The sequence below is a fragment of the Aegilops tauschii genome, chromosome 5 (genome assembly GCF_002575655.3).
Source record: "Aegilops tauschii subsp. strangulata cultivar AL8/78 chromosome 5, Aet v6.0, whole genome shotgun sequence".
NCBI lineage: Eukaryota > Viridiplantae > Streptophyta > Magnoliopsida > Poales > Poaceae > Aegilops > Aegilops tauschii.
In genome coordinates this window covers 45,575,138-45,585,345 of record NC_053039.3, presented here as the reverse complement: position 1 = coordinate 45,585,345, position 10,208 = coordinate 45,575,138, and the positions used below count along the sequence as shown (strand labels likewise).

The 10,208-nt window shown below is 45.4% G+C and overlaps 1 protein-coding gene and 1 long non-coding RNA gene across 2 annotated transcripts; both read right to left on the bottom strand.

Annotated features, from left to right (window-relative positions):
* Window positions 1-1,179: 1,179 nt before the first annotated feature.
* On the bottom strand, window positions 1,180-2,765 carry LOC120963824 (uncharacterized). The gene is made up of 3 exons (XM_040388331.2): window positions 2,062-2,765; window positions 1,689-1,935; window positions 1,180-1,587 (listed from the first exon to the last, which is right to left on the bottom strand). Exons 2-3 carry the CDS (start codon window positions 1,812-1,814, stop codon window positions 1,318-1,320), a joined length of 396 nt encoding a protein of 131 aa, XP_040244265.1. The 5' UTR covers window positions 1,815-1,935; window positions 2,062-2,765; the 3' UTR covers window positions 1,180-1,317.
* Window positions 2,766-6,385: 3,620 nt separating this feature from the next.
* LOC141023276 (uncharacterized) lies at window positions 6,386-9,636 on the bottom strand. Its single transcript, XR_012184021.1, has 2 exons — window positions 7,142-9,636; window positions 6,386-6,821 (listed from the first exon to the last, which is right to left on the bottom strand). It is a non-coding gene; the product is annotated as an uncharacterized lncRNA (long non-coding RNA).
* Between the last annotated feature and the right edge of the window lie 572 nt (window positions 9,637-10,208).

Here is a 10,208-nt window from a genome sequence, read left to right as displayed (position 1 = left end):
CTTTTTGTGATCCTCTAACATGCGATCCAAATTCTCCCTCTCCTTGTCAGTTTCGCAGCGTCTCCGTGCATCAGCAATGGTCCGACCAAGATCATCAGCGGGCTCATCATGTGCCTCTTCTTCACCTTCACCTAACCCTTCCCCACCTTCAGCATCATCCTCCATGAAAGTATCACCGAAATGATCATGATAGTTGTCATCGATATCATCCCCTTCTTCATCTTCTTCCATTCTAACCCCTCTTTCTCCATGCTTGGTCCAACAATTATAGCTTGGCATGAAACCGTGCCGAAGCAGGTGCATGTGAACGTCTCTTGAGGAGGAGTAACCCTTCTGATTCTTACAGACAGCACATGGACAGATAATAAAACCTTGCTGCTTGTTCGCATTTGCCACTACGAGGAAATCTTTCAAACCCGTAGTGAACTCGCCGGAGAGTCAGGGACCGTACATCCATTGCCGATTCATCTGCATTATTATTATATAAAGTATATAATTAACCATCATGCATTTGTTAAACTAACTAGCTAGAAATAATACAAATTAAACAATGAACTACACACATGCATATTTTATCAATGACACATGAAAGGTTCAAGTTGCTAACCGCGATCGCGGAGGAAAAATAAATGAGAAAGCTCAAGTGTGCCTCGGACACTTCATATCATGTTTGTTTCAGGCTCTCGGGCATTTCATCAAACACCTTGTGTGCATAGGAGGAACCAAAAGCAAACCCACCACCCCCTTCTGAAAATTGTGAAGTGAGCTGAGTGAAGTGCAGTGAGCTGAGTCCTATATATAGGGATGGGCCTTTAGTCCCGGTTGGCCTGGCCAACCGCAACTAAAGGCCTTCGGGGACCTTTAGTCGCGGTTGGCCAGGCCAACCGGGACTAAAGCCCCTCCCGTCCGCCAGCTGGATGGGCCTTTAGTCCCGGTTGGCCTGGCCAACCGCGACTAAAGGCCTTCGGGGACCTTTAGTCCCGGTTGGCCAGGCCAACCGAGACTAAAGCCCCTCCCGTCCGCCAGCTGTCGACCGAGCGCGCTGGGCCCAGATAGTTGGTCGCGGGTCTCCTCCCGAACCGCGACTAAAGACCCCTTTGGTCGCGGTTCGATTGTTTTGGGGACTAATGGGGGCGTATGGAAGCCTCTTTTTCTACCAGTGTAGCTAGTACTAGTCGGTGAAATGGTAAGGGGTATTTACACACACAGCACTCGATCAATCGTCACAGCATATATAAATATAATTCCATATGTAGGACATATACTCATCAGTCCGTCATGGCTCATGGTTGCCTCATGAACTGAACTATTCGGTCCTCAATCGTCACCTCCCAAGAGGAGGGCCAGGAAGCAGACGAGGTCGCCCGCCAAGAAGAAGATGGTCCAGCAGATCCTGACGATGTGGTCGGTGTCGGTAGCAAAGATAAGGATAAAGTGGACGACGATGGCGAGCGAGAGCGCGAGGTACGCGATGGCACGGCGGACACGAGGGCACGGCGGACCCCGCCGTGGCGGCGTCAGCGCCGACGCGGCGACGTGAGACGCAGCGGTGGCCACTATCCCGGTAATGTCTGCCGGCTTGAAGCACTGCATGAATATGATGGATCGATCGGTCGGAATGTCCAGCATACAAATACAAGGACCAAGTGGAAGGGGTAGTAGGCAGACAGCTCGTAGTGAATTATTACCAGGTCACAGGGGACGTCATAGTAGGCGAGGATGGAGCAGACGAGGAAGACGGAGGTGGTGAAGAGAGCCCAAGCGCTGACCACGGTCACACTCAGAGGCAGCAGACGCATCTTGGCGCCGTCCATGGATCCAGCCCTTTTTGCCGTTGCGGGGCGTCCATGGAATGGATCCAATCCAAGCTAGCTAGCAGCAGCAGCAACAACAACAGCGCTGGCTTAGGTGGTTCCCTTGTACTACTGGAATTCTCTGTCGCGAAAGAAAAAATCGATCCATGCATCTCAAATTCTCAATTAATCTCACAAGATGAAAGGAAAAAGAAGAAGGCCCGCCGGCCGGGGACAGGTGGGGCGGCGGGGAAGGGAACGGACTCACCGACGCTGGTCGGAACTGGATGTGGGAGCTTCTTCCTCGCTTGCTGCTCGTGGCGGCCTGGGTCGTCGTGTGTTGGAGCCTGGCCTGGAGGCGGCGCAGATCCGGTGGAGCTTCTTTCTCGCTTGCTCCTGGTGGCGGCCGGAGGTGGAGGGCTGTTTAAATAGACGCAGCGGGGAGCCTCCGTTGCGAGCAAGAGACGGTGAACCCCTGCGTACGATGATTTCACATCGCAGGAAGTTGCCATACAGCGCGTATACCATCTCTTTGGGAATTCATTTAGCTGCACATTTATTTTCAACTGGTGTGATTTCTAGTAGCATACAAATGTGACCCGTGCGTGCTTTGTGCATTACCAGCACTCATACCCACTCTAACCAGCGGTGGCTCATTCAACATTTTGAATCGTTTTGATTCTTTCTTTCTAAGCTTGAATGCCATCAATGGGTACAACCTCATCTTTAAGTTACATTAATTATTGATGGATTGTCAATTAGTTCTTTTGCTAGTCAATTCATCAGCTTATTTATCCTTGTTAAAAATGGTAGGTGGAGCTTCAAATGACTACACATTATCATCTACTCGGAAAGCGTGTGAACAGAAGAAAGAATATGATGGCGATTCATAGCATATGTCTCCATTAAGGCATGAAGTGATGAGACATCATGTGCTTTCCAACAATGCAAGTTTTTAAGCCATTATCTTGAGTGAGCTCTATTTTTTACTCTTTTCACCACTTATATATATATATATATATATATATATATATATATATATATATATATATATATATATATATAATAATAATAATAATAAACCAGCGATTGCTTCTGGTCGTCCGTCGTCGCGCACGTGTTGCAAAAAAAGCCCCTATGGTTTTCCATTATTCAACCCGTAGTCCCTTTTTAAAGTGGCTAATTTGAGAAAACGTTTCGTTCTTGCAAAAAAGGCCCTGCAGTTTGGGGTATTCAACCCGCGTTCCGACCACACACGGAGCACGGGCTCGCCTCCTCTCCTTCTCGCCCCAGGAAGTCCTCGCCGCCGCCAGCACCCACGCCGCCTGCTTCCGGCGAGCTCCGGCGCCGCGCAGCACGCCCCCGAGCTCCCCGCGGTCTGCGCCTCCCTCTCCTCCGTCCATATTCTCTGCTCCCGGCCTCTACCGCCCGCTTGCAACCCCACCCCCGTGGCTAGGGTTTCTGGCAGGGCTTCGCCGGCACGTCTCCGGCGGCCCCAGGTTCGTCTCCTTCCTTTCGGTAAAGTCTTGGTGGAGGTGGGGCGGCGACTTGGTTGTGGAGGAAGGGAGCATGGGGCGGCGTCAAGTGGGTGGAGCACGTGCTTCGTTGCGAGGGTGGAAGAAAAGGGTGGCGGATATGGTTGCATCGTGTAGGCGGGGGAGAAGGACGGCCGTGCGACCCTATCATCCTATGGGTGGTGGTCGTCGTGCTCCATGTGGAGACTAGGTGGAGCACAGACAACTGTTGTGGCTGAAGGTGATGGGGCTGACGAGCTCCTGCCCCTACTGTATGTGGATTGGGATGGATGGGCACTGGGGTGTGTTGAATATCATCTGAGATTTGAGGAATTTGTGTTAGGGATTGGAGGGAGCCTGAGGAGGATTTGGGGAAATTCTGGATCGTTCCTCACCGATCCCTTCTCTGCGTTCTGATTTATATTTGTTTGTACAATTTACATTTTAGACCTTAAGAATTCCTCTAATTACATTATGTATACACCAACACTCCCCCTCAAGATGGGGCGAAGATGTCGTACAAACCCATCTTGCTACAAAACATGGAAAAAGTTTTTTCAGGGAGTCCTTTTGTAAGTACATCTGCTACTTGACTGGCTGAAGTTACATATGGTAGGCAAATTATCCCTCTATCAAGCTTCTCCTTGATGAAATGACGATCAATTTCTATGTGCTTGGTTCGATCATGCTGAACAGGGTTATTTGCGATATCAATGGCAGCTTTGTTGTCACAGTACAACATCAGAGGTTTGTGCTTGTGCAACCGCAACTTTGCTAGGAGAATCCGCAACCATAATAACTCACATATGCCTTGAGCCATAGACCTAAACTCGGCCTCTGCAGTAGACCGAGCCACCACACTTTGTTTCTTACTTCTCCATGAAACTAGGTTTCCTCCAATAAATGCACAGTAACCAGATGTTGAGCGCCTGTCATCTAGGGAACCAGCCCAATCAGCATCAGTGTAGCACTCAACTTGCAAGTCCCCTTGTCTGGTATATAAGAGGCCTTTTCCTGGGCACCATTTAAGATACCGTAAGATCCTATTTACAGCTTCCATATGAATTGATTTTGGGTCATGCATGTATTGGCTAACTACACTCATAGCAAAAGCAATATCTGGATGGGTATGAGATAAATATATTAATCTTCCAACTAGTCTCTGGTAGCGCTCTCGATCCACCTGTGTCCCAGCATCACTACATAACCGATGATTTTGCTCAATAGGTGTAGCAGCAGGTCGACAACCAAGCATACCTGTTTCCTTGAGCAGATCCAAGATATATTTTCGTTGTGAGAGAAAAATACCTTTTGACCCTCGTGAGACCTCTATACCAAGAAAATATCTTAGTTGTCCCAAGTCCTTCACTTCAAACTCATGTGCAAGATGACACTTCAGATCTGCAACTTCCTTGGAATCATCTCCAGTAATCACAATGTCATCGACATACACTATCAAGATTGCAACCTTGCCATTAATATGCTTGTAAAATAGCGTATGGTCAGCATTACTTTGAAGATAACCCCTCTTTAGCATAGCATGTCTAAACCGATCAAACCAAGCTCGTGGTGCTTGCTTTAAGCCATATAAAGAACGATGTAGGCGCAATACCTTTCCAACAGTTTGACTTGACTCAAATCCAGGCGGTATATGCATGTATACTTCTTCTTGGAGATCACCATGAAGGAAAGCATTCTTCACATCCATCTGGTAAATATCCCAATCAAGGTTTACAGCACATGATATAAGTGTCCTTACTGAATTCATCTTTGCCACCGGTGCAAAGGTCTCTTCGTAATCGATTCCATATGTTTGTGTGTAGCCTTTTGCTACAAGGCGGGCTTTGTACCTCTCCACCTTGCCGTCAGGGGTGTGTTTAATAGTAAAGACCCACTTACAACCTACAGGTTGCTTACCTGGTGGTAGATCCACAAGCTCCCAAGTCTCATTCTTATCCAAGGCTTTCATCTCATCAAGCATTGCTTCCTTCCAATTTGGGTCCTCTATAGCTATTTTCCAGTTTGATGGTATGGAGACAGAATCCAAAGACGCAATAAAGCTTTTGAAAGGTGGAGTACAATATTCATAGGAAATGAAATTGGCTATATCATGTTTAAAATCTTTGAGGTGCCTTGGAATGTTTCGATTTCTAGTAGGTTTCCTGACAGCAATAGGTAGATCATTTTCAGGAGCAAGAATAGATAATTGGTTATCACTCTGCCTTGTGGTGCTAATAGGAGCGACAGGACTAGAGGGGTTATTGTTAGTACCTGGGTCCTCATGCCTGTGAAGCTCAACATCTTGTGAAGGAAGTGGAGAGTTTCCTGTTGCATCTTGTATGTCTCCATGACCAGAACCATGATTACGCCCATCACTAGTTGTGTCCTCCCCCTGATTTTGAACATTATCTAGAGTGGGTAAACCATCCGAAGTGGAAACAAGAATATGGCTTAATGGAGAGCCTTCATTACCCCTCTCCCCTTCTTGTTGCACTTCAGGTGGGGATAGGGCAATGCCAGTGTCACTGGTCGAGCCATAATATGATTCATGTTCACGGAATGTCACATCCATGCTAAAAAAAACAGTGCTCCGAAGGGCACCAACACCTATAACCCTTTTGAGAGGGAGAATAACCCATGAAAACACATTTGAGAGCACGGGGATCTAATTTTCCAACAGAGTTCCTATAATCATGCAGAAAGCAAACACACCCAAAGACCTTAGGAGGGACTACAAAATCATTAGATTTCAAGAGACACTGAGCAGGAGTCTTATGGCCAAGAACCCGAAGAGGCATACGGTTTATCAAATATGTTGCAGTTTTTATTGCTTCCCCCCCAAAGAAATTTAGGCACATTCATTGTAAACATAAGTGAGCGTGCAACCTCAAGCAAATGTCTATTTTTGCGCTCTGCAACACCATTTTGTTCTGGAGTGTTAACACAGGTAGTTTGATGTTCAATGCCGTTTGAGATAAGGAACTGTCCAAACTCCTGGTTCATGTATTCTGTACCATTGTCTGAACGTAAGGTTTTAATAGTTGCCCCATGTTGATTTTTAATGAGAGCACATAGATCTTTAAAAACTGAGCACACATCACTCTTATGCTTCAAGAGATAGAGCCAAGTGTAACGACTAAAGCAATCGATAAAAGTTACAAACCATCGATGCCCAGAAATCGAACGAACCTCACAGGGTCCCCAGACATCCGAGTGAATCATTTCAAATGGTTTGGCACTTCTTAATCCTATACTAGGATATGAACCTCTTGTATGTTTAGCCAATTCACAAGCATCACATACAAGCAGCTCCCTAGGACACAACTTGAAAAGAGAGGGGTAAATACGAAACAATGCAGAAAAAAGAGAGATGCCCAAGCCTGCAATGGTGTAGTAGTAGCTCTTGACTAGGAGACAAGCATGATGCAAAAGCAACTTCATCACTCCCTTCATCAAGATAGTAGAGTCCATCATGCACGGTCCCAGTCCCCAACAGTTTGCCTGTTTGTAGCTCCTGAAAAGCACACCAGGTAGGATAAAACAAACCTCTACAATTGAGAGATCCTGTAATAGAGCTAACTGACAAGAGATTGATTGGAAATTTAGGAACATGAAAGACATGAGATAAGGACAATGTCTTAGTGCACCTAACAGATCCACGTCCTGTGATAGGTGCCATGGATCCATCAGCTACACGTACTTTGTCCTTACCTGAACAGGGTGTATAGGAAGTGAATATATTTGAAGCTCCTGTCATGTGATTGGTAGCTCCTGTATCAATAATCCAGGATTTTGATTGTGTTATAGAATTGTGGGTCTGGTGAGGTGTCATACCTTGGTGTGAAGTGGCATGCAAACTAGTTTCAGCTTTAGAGGAATCCTGGAAGGAAGACAAGTCTTCTGAGAGTCTAATCTTGGAGGTGAAATCCTCAAGAGCTCGCACATCTACTACCGGTAGCTCCCTCTTGGATGTAGTGAGGTTCGCCTGTCTTTTATGAGCTCCCTGACCTCCCCCTGGCTGAGACTTTCCTTTTTCCCACCAAGTTGGATAACCATGCAGCTCAAAGCATAAATCCTTTGTGTGTCCAGGCCTTTTGCAGTGGTTGCAAAAAAGTTTGCTTTTATCTGTTTTAGCAAAGGTCTTAGGAGCACGACGAGCTTGTATGGATAGGGCTGCACGTGCATCTGATTTTTCTTGAACATGCTCATTGGGTTGAGCAAGACGAGTCTCCTCCTCAATCACACTGGAAATGATATCACCAAGGCTTAGCCATTCAGTTTTGGAGAATATTAGCTGACGGCGGAGATCAAACTCCTGATTTAGGCCATCAAGGAAGAGCTTGCCCACAAATGGTTCAAACCAGGTATGGTGAACAGCCACATCATTCTTGTCAACGGGTTGAAAAGGATGGTAATAATGCAACTCCCTATACAATCTCTTCATCTCACCTGCATACTCAGTCACTGATTTTGAGCCTTGCTTCAAGTTAGTCAACTCCTGCATGATGCGAGTAGCCTGCATCTTATTTGATTTTTCCTGAAAATTGCTTCTCCAGAGCTTTCCACACTTCAAATACAGTGGTTATAGTCTCAACTTGTTCTCGTATCGGTGGTTCCATGCTTGCTAATAACCACACCAAAACTCTATCATTGATCTGTTTGGTGATAGTACCACTTTTCAGTTTCTCTTCATCGGCACTAAGCAATTCTTCCTAGCCATGAGAACTCAAAATTAACTGGGCATGTCGTGCCCAGCTGATGTAATTGCCCGGTCCAGCCAACTTTACTGGATTAGGTTCAAGAGCATACTTGACAGCTTCAGGGACCACCTTGAGTTGTTGTTGCTGCTGCTCAAATACTTTGCTTAAAATTTCATACAACTTATCCACACTAGTATCCCCTGATTTCTCCTTTGTTTGATCTGCCATGATTTACCACCACACAAAAAATACCAGACACACAGGAGTTGGCTTTTGCAGATCTCCACTGACAACAACACACAGGCAGCACAAGCAGAGTAAAAGCAGAGCTGGCACTAGTCAAGTAGATATACTAGTGCGAGTTGCTCTCAAATGCACACAGACTGCACAAGTATTTTAATCCGGCCACCAAGCAAAGATGAACTATCCTGCTGCACTACTCACGGTTCTCCAACAGCAGCCACAAGTACTAGTACCACTATCAATTAACTACAGGAAGCCAGCTTACTGCTTAGACAGGGACGGCAAAGCCGCAACAAGCAATTTTCCGGCGACAGAACCAAATCCACTTCTCAGCACGGAGTAATCACAGCTGCACCGGGAGGCAGTCCAACAGGTTACCTTAGGTTGGTCGCAGTACTCCTTGCCGTAGCTTGGAGATGATATCCCAGGTCACGGCGGCAGCTCGAGTGCCCACGACAGTAAATCACGGTGACACAGCACCGCAATTAGCAGTCACCAAGGACGAAATCACACAGGATTAACCTGCTCCGATGCCATGTTGAATATCATCTGAGATTTGAGGAATTTGTGTTAGGGATTGGAGGGAGCCTGAGGAGGATTTGGGGAAATTCTGGATTGTTCCTCACCGATCCCTTCTCTGCGTTCTGATTTATATTTGTTTGTACAATTTACATTTTAGACCCTAAGAATTCCTCTAATTACATTATCTATATACCAACAGGGTGATTTGGGGATCTGGCTGCTAATGCTGCGATAAATCGTTGTTGCGATTTTGAGTGATCTTGGGCCGCTGGTTGTACCTTATCTCTTGTGGTCAGCCACGCAGCCACTATTCCCAACGGCCGTGTCGCTGTTATCTGCTGCACATCTTTATATGGATGTAGCCTACGAAGAATAGGAACAATCACTACAGAGCCTGAAGATTGTTTGTATTTCTTTCATTGTCTTCCACTGATCTATCATTATTTGATTGGTCCATGTAGATTTAGATAACCTGAGATGAGCCGATGATACGTACTACTATCTGAAGACACGATTATCTACTGCAGAATTGTTGATGTATTTGTGCTGACAGGTTTTGCGAGTACTTGGAACACATTCATTAGAGGAATTAGAGTTACGAAGTTCTAACCTGGTTCTTGGGGCAATCTGAAAGAGAACTTGGTGATTTCAAGTAGTTCTAAGAGCATAGGCCTTATCCTTATTTTTAAATAATGGTAACAGCATAGATCTCATCGACCAGGAATTAATCCATCAGGCAAGCAGAAGACTGAACGAAACAGTACCTGCACATATTATTTCCAAGATGATTAATATTGTTTTCTTTACTGTAAGGAACCAGCTTAAGGCCTTTATGCATTGAACAAACTACCAAGATTTTGTATCTTTCTGTATGATTCATATTGCATAGACACATGAGTAGCGATGGGATACTATTTGGTATGAACAACATCATCATCTTGTAATTCTAACATGTATGCATTTAACTTATTTATGCACATAATAGCGATGCGTCTTACGTATCTGTCTATTGTATCTGAATCTTCAATGCAATTAACTTCTTAATTTGCCTTCAATGGGATTGAGTGATCTGGCATATAAGCTCAGTGGTTCAGATTATCACGCTGTTAGTTTTCTGGTCGTGTCAAGTTTTTAGACTTCTTGAGGCAGCTCAACCAATCTGGAATAAAGCTATGAAGGGATTTTGCTTGGAAAGATTACTGAAAGGATAACTTAACTTCATTTTATCCCCTAGATTAGTATAAGTATATATTAGGCCCTCATTTATTTAGATGTATACCTTGCATGGCAGTCTTGTTTAAACAGATTTTTGGGGCATTAAGCAATGCATACTCTGCTCACCATTATTCCCATGTGCGTTGTTAGCCAAGCACTTGCTTTTCAATATATCCTTTCCGATGTTAGGCTGGGCTGCGCGATTCGTCAGTGGCTGCTCA